This window comes from Mustela erminea, chromosome 9 (genome assembly GCF_009829155.1).
Source record: "Mustela erminea isolate mMusErm1 chromosome 9, mMusErm1.Pri, whole genome shotgun sequence".
In the NCBI taxonomy this organism is placed as follows: domain Eukaryota; kingdom Metazoa; phylum Chordata; class Mammalia; order Carnivora; family Mustelidae; genus Mustela; species Mustela erminea.
This window is the reverse complement of record NC_045622.1, coordinates 113,570,368-113,592,479: the sequence shown is the minus strand read 5'-3', so window position 1 is coordinate 113,592,479 and position 22,112 is coordinate 113,570,368. Positions and strand designations below refer to the sequence as shown.

General features: G+C 64.8%; 2 protein-coding genes across 5 annotated transcripts; one reads left to right on the top strand and one right to left on the bottom strand.

Annotated features, from left to right (window-relative positions):
* The first annotated feature begins 259 nt into the window (after positions 1 to 259).
* Positions 260 to 8,100, top strand: TALDO1 (transaldolase 1). The gene is made up of 8 exons (XM_032358415.1): positions 260 to 414; positions 3,441 to 3,564; positions 4,435 to 4,542; positions 4,817 to 4,948; positions 6,881 to 7,056; positions 7,216 to 7,413; positions 7,622 to 7,767; positions 7,930 to 8,100. Exons 1-8 carry the CDS (start codon positions 318 to 320, stop codon positions 7,960 to 7,962), a joined length of 1,014 nt encoding a protein of 337 aa, XP_032214306.1. The 5' UTR covers positions 260 to 317; the 3' UTR covers positions 7,963 to 8,100.
* Positions 8,101 to 9,495: 1,395 nt separating this feature from the next.
* Positions 9,496 to 15,707, bottom strand: GATD1 (glutamine amidotransferase like class 1 domain containing 1). Of its 4 annotated transcripts, XM_032358432.1 has the most exons (8): positions 15,582 to 15,707; positions 13,935 to 14,011; positions 13,293 to 13,398; positions 12,831 to 12,938; positions 11,843 to 11,937; positions 11,067 to 11,160; positions 10,803 to 10,914; positions 9,496 to 10,711 (listed from the first exon to the last, which is right to left on the bottom strand). In XM_032358432.1, the coding sequence occupies exons 1-8, from the start codon at positions 15,643 to 15,645 to the stop codon at positions 10,705 to 10,707; spliced, it is 663 nt and encodes a 220-aa protein (XP_032214323.1). In that variant the 5' UTR covers positions 15,646 to 15,707; the 3' UTR covers positions 9,496 to 10,704. The 4 variants fall into 4 exon arrangements, with proteins under 4 accessions (XP_032214323.1, XP_032214326.1, XP_032214324.1 ...); XM_032358435.1 differs by lacking the exon at positions 10,803 to 10,914 and having other exon boundaries at positions 12,827 to 12,938; XM_032358433.1 differs by lacking the exon at positions 10,803 to 10,914.
* Between the last annotated feature and the right edge of the window lie 6,405 nt (positions 15,708 to 22,112).

The window sequence follows — 22,112 nt, the reverse complement described above, 5'->3', positions numbered from 1 at the left end:
TGGGTCGGGGAGCGCCTTCCTGAGGGGGCGCGTCCCTTGGGGGCCCACCTGCAGGCGGGAAGGGGACTCCGGTCTGAGGACGCGGGGCTGGGGGAGGAGCGCACGGACGCCGAGCTGCGGCCTCCCCGAGGGAACTGGCCCGGGGAGGGGGCGTGGCCGCGGGGGCGTGGCCGCGGGGCGGGGCGCCGTCTCCGGGGCGGGGCGCCGCCCGGTGGCGGAAGCGCGTCGGCCCCGCCCCCCCGCGCCGCTCTCCGACTGGCTGGCGCGGAGCGGGCCGCGGGGCATTGTGGGCCGCCGCGCTCGGGGTCGGCTTGGCCATGTCGGGCTCCCCGGTGAAGCGGCAGAGGATGGAGAGCGCGCTGGACCAGCTCAAGCAGTTCACCACCGTGGTGGCCGACACGGGCGACTTCCACGGTGAGGCGCGCGGCACCCCGAGCTCCGGGACGCGCGCCGCCGCGGGTGGGGGGAGGGGGCGTCCGGGGTCCCCGGGGTCCCCGGGGTCCCCGGGGCGCGCGGGCCGGGAGGCGGGGAGGCGGGAGCGCAGGGCCAGCGGGCCGCGGAAGGGGCAGGGGCGAGGCGGGGCGCTGCGTCCGGGCCGCTGGAGAGCCCTGGGGGAGCTCCGGGGGTCCGCGGGTGCTGGCCGGGCTCGCAGGGCTCCGCGCTCCGGAGGGACTCGGGGCGGCCCCGGAGCGCATTTCGGCCCCGACCGCTCGTCCACGCCTCCCGGGGCCGCCGCCGTGGGCCGCCGAGCGGGACTCGCGGGAGCTCCGGGCGCGGAAGGGCCGGGACTGGCGGGCCGGGCCCCGCAGTCGCCTGTTGCACACCCGCTGCGGCCCGCCCCGGGCTTGGGGGGCGGCGCTGGGCGCGTCCACCGGCCGGGGCCGTGGAGTCGCGCGGGCCGGACCCCGCGCTCGAGCACCGCGGAGTTCCCGTGCCGGGGACCGGGGGGGTTCGCGGCTCCGAATCGCGTTGGCGGGAGGGAAGCGGGGAGGCCCCGAACCGGCCTGGGTCCCGCTCGGCCGCGAGCAAACCAGATTTTCAGGAAACCCGGGAAGGGCTGCGCGGGGTGAGGGCGGGAGGACCGACTTCCGCTCTTTTCTGCTTTCTCACGGCGGCTGGGGAAACCGGGTGGTTCCTCCCTGGTGACCCGCAGAGTGAGCGCCCGCTTTCCGCCGTGCCGTGGGGGACGCGGGGCCTGATGCGCCTGGAGGCCGGCAGACGCCCCCAAACGGCCGGCTCCCGGGGCGCCCCTGCTCACCCTGCCCTTTCCTCCAGACCTCCGGGCGCTGACCTGAGTAGGGCAGAGTGTGCTGCAAGCGCGCACCTCCCTGTGCTGCTTCCCTGCTTGACACTTAGACTCGATTTCTCTCTTCGCAGACAGAGCCTGGGTCTGTCTTTCCTGCCGCTGTCCCTGCAGAGGGGCCTTGGGGCAGCACTTGCTCTTCCCCCCCTTTTCAGAAATACCGCAGCCCACGTTTCTTTGTCGTGAACACTGGCAGCCTTGAGAAGGTCCAGTGGTTGACACCGTCTGGCCCTGAACATGGCATACTTGCAGATGGCATTTGGTTTTGTGGTCATTTATGGCCTGAAGGTTCTTACCTTTGCAGGGGCTGAGGGCTGGGTCCACAGGCCGCTGTGAAAACGCAACCCGAGTCACCGGTGCTCTCCCCAGCACAGCACCACCCTGCGCCGCAGCGGGTTCGCTTCCATACGTCGGGGCCCTGAACCCTGAAGCCCGTCTGTTGACCCTGGCTGAGCACTAGTTTCGTTAAGTTTCTCAAAAGTCATCCTTGTCAAGGCCTACTTTTTTTTAATCAAATTCTGCTTTTTTTTTTTTTTTTAAGATTTTATTTATTTACTTGACAGGGAGATCACAAGTAGGCAGAGCGGCAGGCGGGGGTGGGGGAGCAGGCTCCCCGTCGAGCAGAGAGCAGAGAGCCCGATGCGGGGCTCAATCCCAGGACCCCGAGATCATGACCTGAGCTGAAGACAGAGGCTTAACCCGCTGAGCCCCCCAGGCGCCTGAAGGCCTACTTCCATGTCACAAAACTGCCTTCAGTGCCTCCCTCCGTGAGTTTTGAGCTGCATAACCCTCATCGGAACATTCTCTTTCTCCTCCCTTCCCCTCTGCCTTCCTTCCAGGCTCCCTGCGCAGTGTGGAGCACTCACGAGGCCTCAACTCCTGACCCTGAGATCAAGTCCTGAGCTGAGGTGTGCCTGGGTGGCTCAGTCGGTTAAGCGGCAAGCTCTTGATTTCAGCTCAGGCCATGATCTCAGGGTGGTGAGGTCGAGCCCTGGGTCGGGCTCCACTCCCAGGAGGGGGTCTGCCTGAGAGTCTCTCTCCCTCTGCCCCCCACCCCACCCCACCCCACCCCACCCCCCCCCCCCGTCTAAAATAAAAATCTTTTTTTAGATTTTTTTTTTTTAATTTTAGAGAGAGGGTGGGGAGAGGGGCAGAGGGAGACTCTCAGGCAGACCCCCTGCTGGGAGTGGAGCCCGACCCAGGGCTCGACCTCACCACCCTGAGATCATGACCCAAGGCCAAAACGAGACTTGAATGCTTAATGGCCTGAGCCCCCCGGGCGCCCCCAGAGCACTTTCTCTTGTTACTATTTTGAAATATCGACTCACAGGAAGTTGCAAAATTAGCCCGTCAAGTCCCATGAATCCTTCACTCGCTCGCCCCAGTGGTGACATTTTCTGTGACAGGGGTGTGATGTTAGCACCAGGAAGTTGGCACCAGTGCCACATCGGAAAGAGGCAGCAGGCCTGGCCCCGCTGAGTGGCCGAAAGCCTGAATGGGGGTGGGGCGTCCATTCCCAGCCCTGGTTTTACAACACGGACAGACTCCTGTTGCTTGTGCTCCTGGTGGCGCCCCCGTCACTGTCCTTGGCAGTGCCTGGTCTCCGTCTCTAGTTTTGTCACCAAAGTGTACTTTGTAAAGACTAACTTGCCGAATGGCTTTCCTGAGCCCGCTGATGGTCTGGAGCAGGTGCGCGTTTGAGGGGGAGGGGCCGTGGGGGAGCCCGCAGGGGGGCTCCGCGGGTTCCTGGCGTTGCCCGCTCGCTACGGAGACTGAAGGAAGAGAGCCGTGCGCGGGTGCAGACGCGTCCCTCCGTGTCGCTGGCCTGGGCACCTGCCACGGGCGCTGGGCTGCAGGAAGTGCCTTCCTAGCTGTGCCAGTTGCCCCACCCCCTCGGTGGGAGGGGCAGCTTCCCCGGGGGCGCCTGGACCTCTGGCCCTAATCTTAGTGGTGGTTGTGTTGTGCAAACAGCCTTCCGGGACAGGGAGGGCGATGGGAGGGCGATGCGTGTGACGTGAGGCTGCTCCCTGCGGGGGGCTGGAAGACACGCTGGCCTCCGCTGGGCTGCCTGGGGCTTGGAAGGGCTCGTCTGCAGCAGACGTCCACTCACTCTCCTGCTGTCCACCCTCTTTCCCAGCCATCGACGAGTACAAGCCCCAGGATGCCACCACCAACCCGTCCCTGATCCTGGCTGCGGCGCAGATGCCAGCCTACCAGGGGCTGGTGGAGGAGGCCATCGCCTACGGCCGGAGGCTGGGCGGGTAAGCTCGGGGCAGGGCGCTGGCGGCCGGCGCCCGGCGCCCGGATTTAGCTGTGCGGCCACTCGCTGGGTCGCTCTTAGGCTCGGGGGCGGGACCTGGGAGTCTTCATCAGCCTCATCCACGCTGCTTGCCTGTGGTGCCACCGCCCAGGGCGTGTCCAGTTCAGTGCCCAGTTTTGTTTCAAGGACTGTACACCCCTGTAAACACTGCCCGAGTTAAGATGCACCCCAAAAGTCCCCTTGTCCCCTTTCGTGGTGATTGTCTCAGCCGTGGCAAGCACTGACCTGTCGTTTGATCGTTGCGCAACAGCTTTGCTAGAGGAAGACTCACCCAGTGCAGTCCAGTTTGTTCTGGTAAATTTTTTCAGCGGTGCAGCCATCACCACAGCGCAGTCTAGAATGTTCCCTGGTGCCCCTGCTCCTCCCCTAGGCAACCACAGGCCGGTTCTACTCGCCCTCTCGAGCGGAGGTCTCTGTGGGGGTGACAGGTGGGGGCCTGCGGGGACCGAGGCACAGGCCGCGAGCGGGAGTCCGCCCTGCCCTCCGCCACACGGCCCGCCGCAGCCGGCCCCTCTCCCTCCTCTAGAGGCTTGTCAGGGGCCACGAGGCGGAGGGGTTCCGTCTGGAATGGCGTGAAGCTTGGAGGCAGATGGTGGGCCCGGCTGCCCGGTGTGAACGTCCTCGGCGCCCCCGCGCCGTGCGCCTCGATGGCTGTAAGGTGGTGGACGACACGCTGTGTGTTTGCCGCGAGTCGGGAAAAACCAGGTGGAAGGGAAAGGAATTTGCCGCAAAGGAAGGAGAATTTATTTTGTAGAATCCTGTGGACTTAAACTTAAACGTTTTTGGCCTAATTTGTCTCCCTGAATTGCAGGTCACAAGAGGAACAGATTACAAATGCTATGGATAAACTTTTTGTGTTGTTTGGAGCGGAAATATTAAAGAAGATTCCGGGCCGTGTGTCCACAGAAGTAGATGCGCGGTAAGGACTCGGGGTCATGAGGGTCGAGGGCAGAAGCCGCATCGGGCGCGGAGACGCAGCCGTGGCAGCGAGCGCTTGGCCGCTCCCCTCAGAGGAACCGAGGCAGCCCTTCCTGCCCCGCGCGAGCTGGGTAGATCCCGGGGAGGAACGGGACTGTGCGGCGGGCCCCGAAGCTGCACCCCGCGTGGGGCTGGGCAGGCTACGGGCGCCCACTCGCTCCTCCTCAGGGGCGTCCGAGGTGCGCGGCTCGACAGGGGGCCTCTCCTTCCTGCAGGTTGTCCTTTGACAAGGACGCCATGGTGGCCCGAGCCCGGCGTCTCATCGAGCTCTACCAGGAAGCTGGGGTCAGCAAGGACAGGATCCTCGTAAAGCTCTCATCCACCTGGGAAGGAATCCAGGCTGGAAAGTAAGGAGCCCCGTGAGGAAGGGCCTGCTGGGGGCTCGGCTTCCGTTCTGGGGCTGGGGTTGCATGGCCACAGGCCCCCTCAACCCTCAGTCCAGAGAGGGCGGCGTGGGGGTCCGGGTCACCACTGTCCGGAGACCAGCAAGGCCCCTGTGGGATCCCCAGCCTCCCGTTCCCCCGTCTTCGTCAGTTGTAAGCAGCAGCTTGTCGTTAACCCTCACGTGCGCGGAGGAACAGCCCGGAGCCTCCCTCCCTGTGTGCTCGCCCGGGGAGCGGGGCGCCGGCACCGCGGTGGGCGAGGGTGTCTCGTCGCGAGTGCTCGGCCCGTGCGCTTGCCGGCCCGCCTGGCACCGGCGGCCGCTCAGCCACCCTGTTTCTGGCTCTCTAGCCCACTTGCTGGACGTCAGTAGAATCTCGTGAGGTGGCCTTTTGTGTCTGGCTTCCCTCCCCTGCTGTCAGGGCTGCGTCCCTGGTCAGGCTAACGTGCCACCGTGTCTACACGTTTTGTGTGTCCACTCACCCTTCTGTGGACACGTGGCTGTGTCCACCCTTGGGGCTGTCACGACTGTGCTTTTGGGAACAGCTGTGCACAGGTTCAGACGTGTTCGCTCCCGTGGGCACCTCCATGGGAGGGGTGCTGCCTGGGACAGTCCCTCCGTGCTTGGCCCCCCTTGGGCGACCCTCTGCTTCCTGCTGGTGCCCTCTGCAGCCCTACTCTCCTTCTCTGTTTACTCAGTTTTTCTATTTGTCAGCAGTGATTGGAAAATTGTTCTGAGACTCCTCGAGGTTATTACTGACACCAGGTCAGCCGGTCCCGCTCACACCCACCCTCTCCCCGGAGCCCCTGGCAGCTAGTCTCCTAAGTCCTCGAGCAGATAAACCAGGGTAGTGCGGCCAAGCCGGGAAGAATCTGCCAATGAAACAAAGTCAGAGGAGGCTGCCGGTGCCAGGGCCTCAGGCTGCGGTGCCCGCGGTCTCACACTGCTCCACGGAGGTCCAGATCAGAGTGGGCCAGGTGCATCTGAGCCACTCCCGGGGCCACAGCCACACGATTTCCTAAGGCTGCAGATGTGCCCCGCAGCAGGGTCAGCAGTGCAAGGTGGTGTGGGGTGGGAAGAGGGGCTGGGGGTGTCCCCACTTGGCGCTAAGCGGCCTTCGGGGTCGTGCAGGACAGCCTGCTTGCAGGTGAGCTCAGAGCGCTCTGCACGGATCGCTCGCCGCCAGGGCCGCCTCCCGGCTGGCACGGCTTTGTCTCGTGCTGAGGAGGCATGGATGGTCTCGTCCCGGGGACTCTCCTCCTGGGCTGTTTGCTGCAGTCTGTTCCATCTCACACTCTCCGTAAAGTCACCCTCCTGGCGCGCCCCACGGGTCGGGTCAGACCAGCACGGCTGCTGGGTCCCACTGAGGCCTCCCGTGGGCACCTGCACCGGGCACGCAAGCCCTGGGAGAGGCTGGCCCTGCTGCAGGGCGCCAGGCCTGTGCCGCTGCCACCGCCGCGTCCGCATCCCCTGCAGCTGTGCTTTGTGAATGCTGCTGGGAGGCCACAGGGCATGGGTCCCTCTGACGATGTCCCCGGTGGATAGAGACACGCCAGAGGGGCCTGAGCGCCGGCCGACAGCCCACTGCCCAGCTTGCAGCAGTGTGAGCACTGCCCTACCGGCCAGGCTCAACCCCAGGACGTCCCAGTGGATTGGGGGGCCGGCAGGGGGCGCCCGGGAGGCTGCAGGTCACCACTGCGGTGGGAGGGGACTCGGGGGTGTCTGGCGGCAGCCCTGGGGGTCCGGGCGCACCAGCCTGGCCCGGGGAGACCCACCGTGGTTCTCAGGGGCCTGTCTTGGAAACAGGTTTATCGGCGAAGCCCGGCAGGCAGAGCGCCCCGGCGGGTGTTGCACACGTGAGCCGCTGTGCTGACCCGGAGGCGCCGTGTCCCCACAGGGAGCTGGAGGAGCAGCATGGCATCCACTGCAACATGACGCTGCTCTTCTCCTTCGCCCAGGCCGTGGCCTGCGCCGAGGCGGGGGTGACCCTCATCTCCCCCTTCGTGGGCCGCATCCTCGACTGGCACGTGGCCAACACAGACAAGAAATCCTATGAGCCCCTGGAGGACCCGGGTGAGCTGCCTGTTGAAGGAACAGGGCGGGGGCGCGCAGCCAGCCTGGGGGTACAGCTGGGTGGAGGGGCACAGCCGTGGCAGCTCTGGCCCCCGCCCCGGGCGGGCACTGCCTCCGGCATCCGCAAGGCCATTGGGAACACCGTGTGTGCGGCCCCAGGGGTGAAGAGTGTCACCAAGATCTACAACTACTACAAGAAGTTCGACTACAAGACCATCGTCATGGGCGCCTCCTTCCGCAACACCGGCGAGATCAAAGCGCTGGCCGGCTGCGACTTCCTCACCATCTCGCCCAAGCTCCTGGGGGAGCTGCTCAAGGACAGCAGCAAGCTGGCGCCTGTGCTGTCGCCCAAGGCGGGTAAGCCCTCTGACCCTTGGCTGGCGGCTGCCTTCACCCTGGTCTCCAAGCGCGGAGGTGAGGGACTGGCCCAAGGCAACCTGTGTCCTGCCCAGAGAGGGAGCCTTGCTGGGGCCCTGCTGGGATGCTGGGCAGCCCGACCCCACAGGAGCTGGGACACACGGGGGTGCGGGCGGCTGTGGGAGGCCCCGGTGCCTGTCCCCCGCAGCACAGGCCAGCGACCTGGAGAAGATCCACCTGGATGAAAAGGCCTTCCGCTGGCTGCACAACGAGGACCAGATGGCGGTGGAGAAGCTCTCGGACGGGATCCGGAAGTTTGCTGCCGACGCCGTGAAGCTGGAGCAGATGCTGGTGGTGAGCGCCCCACACGCGGGGGTGGAGCTGGGGGGTGTCCACTCCCCTGGCCACCTACACTCTGGCCCACGGCTTCAGGACGCCCTCCTGCAGCAGCCCTGGCAGGGGCAGGGGCCGCGTGCGTGCACCGGCCTCTCACGTTCTCCTTTTCTCCCCTTCTAGGGCCGCATGTTCGGCACAGAAAACGGAAAATAGGGCCGTGCCTGAGCCGGGCCACAGATCTGGGCCATCGGAATCGGGGCCGGCTGCACATGCCTTGTGATGAATTTTGCATTTTTTACCAATTGGGGCAGGGATTGATCATGGAGTTGACATAAAATTTTGCCTAATTCATTCACGCAGTCACTTCTCTTGTGCCCCGTTCCTTTTGCTGGTGCAGCACCCCCTTCCCCTGCCAGCAGCCCTGGTGCTCAGCTCCGTGGGAGGGGGTGGCGCCACCTCGTGGGCACGACTGCTGTGTGCAGGCTCTCGAGCTGCTGCTGCCTGGTGCCCCGCTGCAGGGGGAAAGGGCTTGGTGGGGGGGGGGGGCTCCCACACTCCCACCCCACCCCCCACCCGCCCCCCGGCCCTGGCCTGCCAAGGTCTGTGCAGAGGGAGCCGGGCGTCAGGAACAGGCCTGCTGAGACTAAAGGACCAAACACTGATGCCCGGATGCCCTGGCATCCAGCCTCTGTCCACCCAGGCTGGTAACTAGCTCTGCAGAGGCCCCTTGGCCACCTCCCAAGGGCAGGAGCAGCAAAACACAGTGCAGGGCCTTGGGGAGGGGACACACTGCAGGAACCCTGGCCTGGCCCCAGCAGGTCTGGCCTGCACTGACCATGGCCCCCAAGGTGTGCAGGGGGCAGCGGGCTGTCCAAGTCCTAGGCAAGGCTTTGCACCTCTGTGTCCCAGCACTCAGGCAGGCGGATGGCCAGCTGCTCAACAGGCCGCACCCCAGGACTTGCAGGTCTGGGTCACACATGCGAGCACTAGAGCTCACGTCAGGCCGGCCCTCCCGCTCACATGTCCGAGCTGGTGATTTTTATACTTCGAGCCATGCGGACCATGGAGATTTACTGAGTTAAAGATTTTACTGTTCGAAGCAGTCTACACCCCACGTGGGGCACAGACTCCCCCCGCCCCCAAGACCCAGGTGTGCGCTCCACTGAGCCAGCCGGGGGCCCTGACGCCAGCTTTAGGATGTTCCCGTGCCCCCAGCAGGAGGCATCATGTTCACTTGCACCCCTCACCCCCCGAGAGCAACTCTGTTTTGCGTAATGGACTCACACACACCCGAGGTCTGGCTTTGCAGGCCGCCGTCCAGATTCAGTCTGCACGATGCTCCCAGGACCCCATTCCTCTTCCTGGCCAAGTGACGTCCTAGCACACGCCTACTCGCGCTGTCTGGCAGTGACGGCCGCTTGCACCAGGGAAACTACGATTTGTTAAGTCTATTACGGCAGACGCTGCTGTCCCAGGCACTCACGGGTCACTCCTGTGGGGCCGTCTGTTACTTCTGGTGGGTGGATGGCCCGTGGGGACACCCTGGAGTGGCAGCAGGCACCCCCGCCAAGCCTGATGGCAGCCCCCAGCCCCGCACCCTGCATGTCGCAAAGCCAGGACCGAACTGCCACGGCCACCCAGGGAGCAGGACTGTGGGGGGCCCCGCCCTGCACCGACCTGAACCCAGGAGTTGTCTGGCCGAGCTTGGCGAGTGTTGGTAGCGCTTCACGGATCACAAGAGACGGAGCCCACAAAGCATGAACTTTAATTAAAAGAGCTCGTCCAGAGATGTCGACCACCCTATGGTGGTGACCGAGGCCCGGAGGACCCAGGCCTCTCCGTGGAGCCGGCGAGCCGGGCCGTGGCGTCGAGCTCCTGGCACGGTGCCCTCAGAAGAACTCGAGGGGCGGGGCTGCATCTCCCCACTCTGTGGCGCGGGGGAGGCCTCGCCTCCTTCCCATCTTCGTTCCGGGGGGGTCCGATGCAGCGAAGCGCACAAGCCAAGTCGGGGCACAAGAGGACCTGCCCGGCCCCTGGAGGCCCGCGAGCCCGCAGGGTGAGTGGCCACGTCGGTACGGAGCACCCCCTGCGCAGGCCTGTGGAGGCCTGGCTCTACACATAGGTGTAGACCGAGGGGCACTGCCCCAGGGCTCCCGGCCAGCAGGACCCGCACTTGGGTCACTCTACCTCGAAAGCTCTGGGGCAGCTGCAAACCCACACGCCACGTGGGCAGGGCTCTGGGCGAGCAGTGCTGCTTTCTGAAGACCCAGCAGTTTCAGCGTCAGAAGCGATGGCCTCACACAGTGTTACCGTCACACTCTGAACCCACACCCACGGCAAGCATTAAAATCAGGGCTGCTCCTTCAGCACCGAGGGGTCTGGGGCCTGCCTGGGGGCCAGGAGCCTGTGTCCCTCACAAGCTGCCCCCTGGCCTTGGGCAAACGGAAGCTGGACCAAAGCTTCCCCCACCAACACCTAGAGGAGTCGGGGGCGGCACAGAGGCCTGGGTCCTGTCCTCACCACACACAACAGGGTCCTGGCACCACCACCAGACTCGGTGAGGGTGGACAGGGACAGGCAGAAGGGAGGACCAGCCAGCTGGGCACGGGAAGACCAAAGGATCCAAGACAAACACGGGAACCCCCACGGCCGACTCCCACAAACCAACTCTCCGAGCCAAGCTCATGCGGGATTCTCAGAGACCACCTGACGGCCCTGAGCCCCTCTACTACTCTGCCCCCAGGGAAGGCAAGGGGCCTGGGGGTGGGGAGGGCAGCCCCTCCCCCACAGCTGACACTCCTCGGGGCTAATTCTCAGAGGCCTCCAACAATCCCGCTGAGTCCAGCTGGGCATCCAGAAGTCACTCTCGGGCTGTCAAGGAGGCGGGGTCCCTGGAGGCCTGAGGAATCCGGTCATCTAGAGGGGGCAGTGTCCGCTGGCAGGTGGGAAGCCATCTCATTTCCTACAGGACAGGCCAGGTCGAGGCTCAGGTTCCAGCAAAAGGCTGGTCAGGAACCAGGACCCTGCCCCCCATGCCGTCCACGGCTCCTCACCGGCCACCGCAGAGAAAGAGCAGGTTGTGCACGGCTGGGACAGTGGAGCTGGCATTCTGGCCTGTAACCAGGTGGCGGTCCAGCACCACGTGCACGGCATCCGGCTCACTGGCTGTAGGACGTCCCGAAAGCGTGGGCTTCAGGCAGGCTCACGGCCGGGCGCAAACCGCCCCCTTCCCTCTCAGGGGCCCCCCCCGAGCACCGGGAAGCCTGCCTGGGTCTCAGCTGTGGCCCCGGGCCGGTGTCTCCCCAGCCCCGGCTCACCAGTGAAGCTGGCACCGGCGTCCTTCACGAAGTCCTCCACGATGAGGGGCAGGCGGGCAAAACCAGGGGCCCTGACGAGCTCGTACACGGACGGCTGTTGGGGAGGGGGTTCCCACTCCCAGGTCAGGGCACCACAGCGCCCACAGCTGCCCTCCCCCAGCACAGGGCCCCTAAATGCGCTGAGCAGGCAGCCTCAAGCGGAGGCCCCCAGCACACTATGGGGGGAAGAGCAGGGCACAGAGCCCCGGGAGGGGTGTGGAGAGGCAACAGCTGGCCCGGGGTCACGGGCACACACTGAGGTGCTGCTCCTGCGCCTCTCCTCCCCCAGCCCCCTGCACCACCCGCCAAGCTGGCCTCATGCAGCCCCAAATGGTCAGGCTTCAATCCTCGCATGTCAGATCTCCCTTGGGTCCCGTCCGGCCAGGCTCCCTCTCCAACTCCAGGCCCTGCACCCAAACTTCCTGGCCCCAAAGGGTATCGTGCACATGACAGGCACAAAAACCATGTCAGCTCCTTCCTTGGTACCCCAAAGTTGCCTCGTACCCCACTAAGAGCCCCCTGTGCTTCCCTCCCCATGTCCAGAGCCACAGGCCACGCCCTGGAGGCCACCCTGGCTGTCAGCAGGGGAGGGGAGGAGAGAGCAAGCAGCATAGCTACCAGCCTGTTGTCCCGGTCTGGGCAAGTGACTGTCCCCCTGCCAGAGGGGACAGCCCCTGAGTTTTCAGGCACATATGCAGGTCTCTGATGCCTGGGACCATCCCTTGTGCAACACTCACCCCTGTGACGCTGTAGCCCTGGAAGACCCAGGACCGGTCCTCGTTGGTGGCACAGCACAGAGCCGCGACGCCGTGGCCAACCGCGCAGATGGGCTCTGAAAGTAAGAGAAGGTCTAAGGCCGTGGACACCCCCCTGAGGGCCCCCGCCCCTCTCCCGACACCTCCTGCCTCCGGGCTCCCTCCCCACCGGTCAGCTTCTGCACGGGGACTAAGCTTGGTTCACAGCTGTTTCCTCAAGTTTCAGCCAAAGAGCAGACACAGGCAGTCACGGGGTGTGGCGGCCCATGACCAGACCCTGGACCGCAGCAGACCCATGGCTGGGTGTGGCGGGCGGTGGCAGACGTCCCGCCCCTACACGGCTGCAGCTCACCTGCGAACACCATCCCTCCATGGTCCCTCCACGGTCCCTCCGGAGCCCCAGCCCTGCCCGAAAGTCACCCAGAGCCCTCCCCGAGGTCGGGTGGGCGCACGGGCATTCCCACAGTGGCAGTGGCCAGGAACAATCACTCTCTGTCCAGACCACGCTGGGAACGGGAGGCCCTGCTCCGGCTAACAAAGGACGCTGTGTGGGGCTCCCGCGTTTCTGTCTGCTGGTCCCTAACAAGCATTCTGTCCCCATCAGGCCCACGCAGCCACATCTCCACAGCACAGCCTTCCTCACAGCCCCCGCTGGCCTCAAACCCTGAACCCCACGAGGAACAAAGCCAGCACGTTGCCCACCCACCTCCGAGGGAGCTGCATGGGGCAGCCGCCGGCCCCCATGGAACACAGGCAGAGGGCACACAGAAGGAGCGACCTGAGGGGCACCCCACTTCGAATGTGTGCATCCCTGCGGACAGCCCAGTACCCATGCCCTCTGGTGCCAAAATCGGAGGATCCTCCCATCTGCCCTGAAACATCCCCACTGACCTCTCCCATCTGCTGGCAGAGCCCCGTTCCTCATTAACCTACGTACCCCCATCCGCACCCCAGTCCCGCAGTCACCTACTGTTCTCCGAGCGGAAGTGCTGGAGGATGCGGGCCAGGGAGCCACTGCTGGCCAGGTCGGCCAGGGCCCCGGGACAGCTGGGAATCAGGAGGGCGTGGTACCGGGCACCTGCGGGGAGATCCCAGGCAGGGCTGTCACCGAGAGCGAGGGTGCTGGCTGGGATCAGCTCCCCAAGAGGACCAGTCAGAGGCCACCATCTGTCATTTCTCCCCACACACACTAGGGATCCCAAGACCCACAAGCCATCCCTGACTTTTCCGCCCTGCGCCACCCGCCTCTCTCCTCTAGACACAGAACTCTGGGCCCAGGATTCTGGATGAGTGCTGCCCCGGACAGTCACAGCACATCGTGGCAAGCCAAGCACATCAGAAGCAGGAGCGAGGGAGCACTGTGGAGGCCACAAACCCACCTAGAACCCCCACACCCCAAAGCCCCAAGGTCTCAGCAGCCTCAGCCCCTCACCATCAATGGACTCCAGCTTGGCAGGGCTGGCGTAGGCCTTGAGGCGGAAGTCCTGCACCCAGCGAGCATTACCCTCACTCACATCCACGAAGTCCATGGTCTTCCCCTGTAAGAGCACCAGGGGCTGCAGGTCAGTGGCACGCACCCCACTGCTGGCTCACGGGGGCTTGAAATGCCAACAAGAGCTTGGGGACAGCCCAGACCCCTCACCCAGCCATGCCACACCCCACCCGCAGCTAGCCCCAGCTGACCCTCAGTCTACCCCTATAAAGTGCACCCACTGTCCCCCTGGGGGTGACAACAGACGGAGGCAAAGTGAGAAACACGTAACCCACTGCTGCCGTGACCCCTGGTCCCGTGCCAGAGAAGAGCAGAGACCCCGGGGGAAGGTCTGCCCCACCTTCACTCTCACACGCAGGGCTGACCGTTGACGAAAGGTCTCCCTTGCCAAAGGGAGGGCCAGAGCCCAGGAACCAGGAACCAGAGCCTGACCACCTCAACGGGGCCCTCACCCTCAGCCCTACCACCTCCCTTGGGAGTTACACCAACCTCGGGCTCCCTGCTTCTCCCTGAGAGCGACAGCACTCCTCCGAGACTCACCCCCCCAAAGGGTACGGACCCCATGGGTCTGGCTGGACTCACCCCAGGGGTGGCCACCTGTAGGTTGAAGGCGGCGCTGGCCAGCGTGAAGCAGTGAAGGAAGGACTGGGCAGACACACCTGCAAAGTCAACACGGCTCTAAATCGGGCACTACTGGACTCTGTGGGCAGGAAGAGGGGCACGACAGTCCCCGCTCCAGACACCCTCAGGGTCTCCTGGTCCCCCACCTCACCATGCTGGGGCAGCAGCCCCAGCCCCCAGCCCCCAGCCCCAGCAGGATGGGCTCTCTGCCCAGCCTGGCCACGAAAAGCCTCTCCAGAAGGCAAACTCAAATGCAAGGTCCCCAGGGGCACTCACGGAACCACCAGCGACCGAGCCAACCCCCCACCCCCCGCATTCAGCCGGGAGAGGTAACAGGGGGCGAGATCTGTGTCCTCAGATGCGGGGCTGCGGGCCAGTGTGGGCAGGAACACGGGTGCATCCCGACCCCCACGGGCTGGCCTCGCCCCGTCCCCACTTTAGGACACTTGGCTGCTGCCCACAGAGCTCCTGGACCCTGCCCACAACACCCAGTGCAGCTCCCAGCCGTCTTCAGCCCACTTCCAGTCCAAAACATTCCCAGCTGCCCGGGGCTGTGGCCCCACCAGGGATATCTGCTTCCACACGGGCACAGTGGGCATCTTTCCGGCTTTCTGTCAATCCTGGACGGGATCCCTAGACCTCAGCTTGCCCTCTGCCCACCCTGCTCGTCACTGGGTCTTACGGCGGAGCGCAGGCACTGAGCGTGGACTCTGCCTAATTCTGCCCTCAGTTCCTTGACCCCGGCTTCACCCCTCCTCCGGGGTCTCTGCAGGGCCCTCTCCTGCCCGCAGTGCCCTAGGGGCCTTTTCAGAGCCGTGTCCCCTCCCCATGGCGCGGCCCCGCCAGTCAACCCCTCCTCACCCCTACCCCACTCCTACCAGCCACCCTGGCGGTCACCCCGCCCGCCTCTCCAGGACGGAGCCCCAGTGCCGACGGCTCCTCGCACCCACGCGCTGGGCACCGCGACGCTCCCGCCTGCCATTCTCCCAACCCTGCCCACTTGGGCAGCTCGAGTCCGAGAAGGCTCCAGAGCCGGACCCCGGGTCCCGACCCCGGGTCCCGACCCCGGGCCCTCCGCCACGTGACCTCGGGCTCGCCGCTGCCGTCGGACGAAGAAAGCGCAGGCGAGGGCCTGGGAAGCGCTCAACCGGGCGCCTTCCGGCTGGTCAGGCAGGCGGACCCCCGCACGCCCGCGCCCCGGTGCCTCACACGGCAGGTCGGAGGGGTTCTCCGCCCCGGGACAGCCGCTCCCCCACCCCCCCACGCCCGGCCGCAGGTCACGGCCACCCCCGCGGAAAGGCCCAGGCCCCACCGGCCGGCTGCCCAAGCCCAGGCGCGCGGAACGCAGGCCGGCCCCGCAGCTCCTCGGACGGCCCCCCGCCCCCCAGCACGCCCCGGCCGGGGGCCCCGGACGGCAGCCCCGGCCCCTCGCCCCGAGGCGGCACCCGCTCTCCTCGCCCAGGAGCGCCGCGCCCCGGGTCCCCCCGCAGGAGGCCGGGGACGCCGGCGCCGCTCCCCTTCCAAGGCGGAAGCGCCGCGAGGGCGAACCGCTCGGGGTCGGCGGGCCTGCGGGCCGCCGCCGCCACGCAACACGCTCGCGAGCCTCACCCTCCGCGGCGCCGCTGGCCACGAGGAGGCAGGCGGGCCGGCTCGGGAGTCGCTCGGACGCCATCGCAGCTGCCGGGGCCGGCGCGGCGTGCGCGTGCGCGTGCGCGTGCGCGGGAGGGGCGCCGGGGCCCGCCGGTCACGTGCTACGGCGCCTGGAGGTGGGGCCGCGGGCAGCGCCGGGCGCATGCGCCGGGTCTCCCTTGCCCGGAGCCGCCCCCTAGCTTGGTTCCAGGACAGGCGGCGCCGGGCGGGCGGGTGGGCGGGGCGCCGGGGGCGGTGCCGGGAGGGCAGCAGGCAGGTGCCGGATGCGGGCCCGGGGCCGCCGGGGCGCGGGCCGGGGGAAGACGCTGGGGGTCGTGCTGGCGGGCCTCAGAGCTTGGCCCCAGGGCGGCGGGAGGCAGCGTGGGCCGACTTTCCCGGCCCGACGCCTCAGCAGCCTTGGGCAGACCCGGCCGTGGTCGCAGTCAGGAGCACGGGGCCTTTCGCTTTTCGTCGTCCCTTGGGACAGGAGCGTGAACCAGCAGAGAGGACCCCTGCCCGTGAACGAGGGTGCCCGACCCGTAGATGATGGTCCCTGCCTCGTGATCTGGGCACTTGACCCTGGGTCAGTGAGAGTCTGGAGACAGCATGGAATGCGCGGGGCAAAGCGCCCTCCCAAGGGGGCTCACGTCCTGCAGGTGGGGGCTTCGAACGTGGGTTCACAGGTGACAGCAGTGGAGTGGGCCGGCCAGCGTGGGGGGGGGGGGCAGCTCAGTCGGGAAGATGGGAGGCCGCGAGTTTAAGGAGGCCGGGCACGCCCCTGGGGCAGAGAGGGTGGGGCTGCGGCCCTGGGTGCTTGTGTGGGCTGGGGTGGGAGTCTGGAGATCAGGGGGCGTCTGCAGGTGTCTGCGGGGGCAGGGGCGATGGGTTCTGCCTCCGGGATGGTTGTGGGGAGACAGAGGCATCCCAGCTCCTTCAGCTGAGTCCCTGGAAGAGGATGGGTGTCCCTTCCTGAGATGGTTCTAGGTGCTGAGTCTGGTAGGAAATCAGGGTGCCGTGGGGCGGACCTGCATCTCCAGCACTGCTTCCACTGCTTCCACTGACTGTCTGGCAGACACGGGGGTCAGCTGCAGACTGTTCGGTGCTCTCTAAGGCCTGGGCCTGGGAGAAGGAAGGCCGGTAGAGGGCCTTGGGCACAGGCTGGTGGTAAAGAGGAACAGACCCACCCCTTGGCCCCCACAGGCCACCTTCCAGGACCCCTTGCTTCAGGCAATAGAGTTTCCTCGAGGTCCAGCCAGCCTCAGTTCTGACTAAAGAAACCTTTGTCGTGGGTAAAAAATGCCAAAGTGGCCGAGGCCAGGCCAAGGACCTGTCCTCTCTTGGGCACTCCTACCTCCATGACCACCGGCTCTGTCCTCTGCCTGGCGAGGCCGCACACTCCCACAGCTCCTGACTACCAGCAACCCCCAGCCTCAGCAGGACCCTCCTATTATGAGTGAAGCAGAAGCTGGGGGCTCCCGGCATTAGTAGGGCCTCAGGACAGGGGACAGGAGCCGTGTGCGTGAGTGGAGGACTTTGGACGGAGACCCACAAGCCTGAAGACATAGGCTAGGCCTAGCCACAGAAAGAGCTTTCTGGGTTTAGGAGGGCTCCCCACGTGGGCATTCATGGGATCCAGGGGCTGGAGATGCCTAGCTGCAGCGGGGGCCATGGGACCATCCTGCAGGCCCAGCCCCCACCACCACAGCACCCCAGGGTCGCCCTGACACCCACCTCCTCTTGCATCACCGAACTTCATCAGGCCAGGCCGCTCCCCTCTGCCACTAAGAGGACAGACGTGGTAGCTAGGCTGTGGCCTGTGCCACGACGCTGATGCACGCAAGCGGGAGCTCACGTGCACAGGTGCGTTCCTGTGCTCAGAGGCAGTGTCCACTCTGCTGTACACCCGAGTCCTTGCAGAGCGCTTGCCAGACGGACCCACCTGCCTGAGCGGGCTGACAGCCAAGCCCATGTCCTGTGTGTGTGTCACCCCAACCCCAGTCCAGGGCAGCAGGTTTGCCTGGGTCAGTGGCTCCCAGCACATGCAAGGCTGTGAGGGTCCAGGTAGCTCGTGGCATCCGGAGTTGGGGTGGGCAGCTCCACGGGGCAGGTGTGGTGGTATGGGGTCTTGGTCCGGGTCTGGCAGTAGCCTGCCTCTCTGTGTGTGCCCCTGTGGGCAATGAGGACTGGACGAGAGGGAGCCAGAAGCCCCGTCCTGGTGACTGGGGTTAGCCCTTAGCAGGGCTGCCCCTGACATGAGGCTGTATCTCTTGCCCTCTTTACCCACTCAGTCCTGCTGGCTTGTCTCTCCACTGCCTGAGCGGGTTCCCATTCCAGTGAGTTGGCCCCTTGCCCCTTCTGCCCCCTCAGCCCTGGCAGGCCAGGAGGGGGATGCTCCTGCAGCCCTGCCTTTGGCAGGATTGGAGCTCCCGCAGGCGGATCAGTGGGCAGTTAGCTCTCCCTCCCAGGGCAGAGCCCAGGAGAGCCTCAGGGGCGGCTCTGCACCCTGGCCCACATCTGGATGGCTGTCTCCTGGGAAGGATCCAGGCCTGGGGGGAACGGGCCTCCCCCTCCAGTACCCCTTTGTCCATCCCCAGGCCCTCGCCAGTGTCACAGTTGAGGCCCTGAAGTGTGGGGCTCGTGGGCACGGCGTCCTAGGGCATCAGCCAATCGTGACTCCCCAGGAGGGGAAGGGAAGGGCCAGGGAAGGGGCCGGGGCCCAGGGCTCTGCTGCTGCGGAGTGATGCCCTTGAACCCGGGGTTTTGCTTTTGCTCAGGGACCCTGAAACATGAGGCGCAGGGTGTCCCATGACATGTTCTCAAACACCAGTCAGGCTCACGGTCTCATTCCTGTCTCTGCACATCGCTCAGACAGAACAAGGATGTTTGGGGGGCGTTCCCGGGGGCCTTTCCAGCAGGCACTGCCAGAGTCTCAGGACCCCTGGCTCCCTGGCTTCCTTCCTTTCCAGAGTGTGCCTGAGCCAGTCCCCCCAGGAGCCTTCCCACTTGCTCCTCCCTCTGAAATGCTGGAGCTCCTCTTTGTCTGGCAAACTCCTAACTGTCCTTCAAAGCCCCTGGGCACCAGAGGCACCATTTGCCCTGTGCTCCCTTTCTGAGAAACCCCCCTAAACTCACAGGGCTGCCCTGAGTGCCCCCCCATTAGATGAGCCTGACTACTGGGTGGACCTCAGACAGGAGACTTGGGACAGGGCTCTCTTTCAGGGCTGGTGTGTCATGGGTCGCCCTGCCAGCCAGACTGCTGGCCAGGGGACTTGTGTCCTGGGCCCCAGCTGCACCCCTCTTTCCATCAGTGCTCAGGCTTCGGGCACTTTGGCTGGGGCCGGGGGTGGGATCTGGAGACTTAGAGCCCAAGCACTAATGCAGACCCTGAACCAGACAGCAGAGGGTGGCCTCCGCCAAGGGCATGGGGCTGCGGAAGCCAGGGCAGTGGGCGGGGAGCACCGGGGTCCCTTCACCTTCATGGCGTAGGGTGAAGTGTGGCCCAAAGATGTCAGCCAAGTGGGCAGGCAGTTTGTGGCCTGGAGTGGGGTGAGGCGGCAGGGAGGCTGGCTGCATCCTGCCCGGGACATTAGGACAGGCTGGCTGCATCCTGCGTGGGTGGGAGGGGCCACAGGAGTATCTGAATGGGGTTCCCCTCAAACACACCTCCAGGTACCACTGTGCTGGGTGGGGGGCAACAACTACCCACACTCAGCCTTTCTTCCCGCTGGCCAGGGATGGGTCCCAGCGATGGGACCGCAGCACCCTCCGCAGGACCACAGGGGCCGAGCTGCTGTCCTGCCCCGACAGTTGACCCTGAGCTGAAGCTGGCAGGTGGACACTGCTCACCAACCCTCTGACAGCCCTCACCAGACCTCCCTGCGCCAGAGACACCAGGCCAAGATGTCCAGGCACACCAGAAACAGCCGCTGGGACACAGGGAGCCTCTTCCTGTCTGGCCCAGGGACCAGGGGTGAGGTCAGGGAGGCTCTGAGCCAGGGAGCTGGGGGTGGGCACCGAAGATCCAGGAGTCAGGACTGGCCCGCAGCAGCTGGGGTCAGTCCCCGGAGCCAAGTTCTCTGCCACCTGTGCCTTTGGGGAGGTATCGGTCCCTCTGCCCCCGTGATGGAAGAGAGGTTCCAGAGGACCCCACGTAGCCCCAGGCCCCTCTCTGTGGGGGAGGGCAGGGTCTGGAGACAGCGGCCAGCTCCACTCCCTGGTCACGCCAAGAATGCGTTCCAGGATGGGACTCCCCAGAGAGGGACTGCGCACTCCGGGGAGGGAAGGGGTGCTAGAGGGAGAAACGAAGTGGACCCCCCCAACATACCTCTTCTGCCTCCTTATAACCCTGACCACCTGTGCCCTCTGAAGCCCACATGTGGCGCAACATGGCACAGCCTGGCAACAGGAAGACATCAGGTCCTGGTACCACGGCCCAGAGCCCAGGTCTCTGGGGAGTCCCTGTGGTGCCCGGGGTGGGGGGTGTCCCTCTGTCGGTGCCGGTAGACACCGGTAGACACCTCTGTCCCAGGACACGATGCTCCCACCTGAGTTTTCCTGATGGCCTTGAAAATTTGATTTGTATTTATAGTACGTACTTTTTTTTAAGATTGTGTTAATTTATGACAGACAGAGACAGCGAGAGAGGAAGAAGCAGGCCTCCCTGAGCAGGAGGCCCGAGGCGGGGCTCCCAGACACCGTATAAAAAAAGATTCTGTAGGGGCACCTGGGTGGTTCAGTGGATTAAGCCTCTCCCTTCAGCTCAGGTCCTGGTCTCAGCGTCCTGGGACTGAGCCCTGCTCAGCGGGGAGCCTGCTTCTCCCCCTCCCCCCCCCTCCCCCCTCCGCTCACTCATCTTCCTGATGTCAGTATCTTTCTCTCTCTCTCTCAAAAACCACAAAAACCACAAAAACCAGCCTTGGACATCTCTTAAGAGCTTGCTTATTTTGGAAAGGTCCCTACTCAAGTTTAGGAACACAGTGGGATGGAAGCTGAGCATTCAAACCCCACACGGGCCCCAGAGACCCAGTTAAGCTAGTCTCACATTCCCAAGGAGGGGATTCCAGGAACTGAGTGTGCAAGGGAAATCAGAAATAAAGAAACAGGGGTGCCTGGGTGGCTCAGTGGGTTAAAGCCTCTGCCTTCAGCTCAGGTCGTGATCCCGGGGTCCTGGGATTGAGCCCCGCATCGGGCTCTCTGCTCAGCAGGGAGCCTGCTACCCCACCCCCCGACCTACTTGTGATCGCTGTCTGTCAAATAAATAAATAAAATCTTTAAAAAAAAAAAAAGAAGAAGAAGAAGAAGAAAAGAAGAGAAAAAGAAACAGGAAACCATCACCAAGTGCTACCCTAAATCTACCCTGACAGGTGGCCGGTGTTAGCCGACCCCAGGCTCTGCACAGGCCGGGTTGTGTTGGCAAGTGAGAGGTGGAAGCCACAGCAGGCCAGTGGGAACTGTACACGTCCTGGGCTCCCTTGGACCAGCTGATGGAAAAGAAGTAACCGGATCTCCAGCTTATTCACACACAAAACCTCAGGTCCACAGATAGGCTGAGACGTGACATGTAATAAACATGTGCCAATGCCGAGAATACTAGCCTGTTCGGAGGAAGCGCTCCTTCCTTCTGACCGTGATTTCCAGAGCGCGCGGTAAGGGGCTCGGGAGTCCACGTGACAACCTCGGACTTTAGAAATTCTGCGCTCAGGAAACAGAGCAAAAGGGAAGCCAGCCGCTGGGTCAAGGTGTCCGCAGTGTGCCGAAGGCTTGGTAGGCACAACAAGCGGAGAAGTCCTCCAGACAAATGAGAAGAAGGCACTCCGTCCAACAGAAGCACAGACGAACGGCATCGAGAAGAATCACAAAAGACAAGGCCCAAATAGCCAGGAACTTTGTGAAAAGGAGTACATTAGAGCCGTGCAGAGAGAAACAACCAGAAGAGGCGGTCGGACTCGCACAGTCTGCGTGTTTCCCCCCTACCCGGGGTGGGGAGAGCGGGGGCCCTCGGGCTCGGCGGAGCACAGCGCTGCTGTGTGAGACGCAGCCCCTGCGCGGCCCAGCAGCCCCGGGGCTGAAGCGCACCCAAGAGGAGGGGCGGCAGGGACTCGAGAGAGGAGCATGTCCCCGTCCACAGCAGCATCAACTCACCGCAGCGGGAAGGGGGAGCAGCGAAGTGTCTGCCGACAGACAAGCGGGCGAACAAAATGCGGTTTATCCATCGACGGAGCATAGAGCAGCCTCGGGAAGGAAGAGCGTTCGGTCGCCTGCAGTAACGCGCATGGACCTGGGGGCCGTGACGCAGAGTGAAACAGGCCAGACACGGGGACAAACACTGCAGGATCCCACCCAGATGGGGTCCCTGGAGTCTCCAGATTCGCAGGGACAGAGAGTGGACGGTGGGCGCCGGGGCCGAGGGAGGGATGGGGGTCGGTGTCTCAGGGGGACGGAGAGTGGACGGTGGGCACTGGGGGCTGGGGAAGGCGGGGGTCGGTATCTCCAGGGGACAGTTTCCATTTG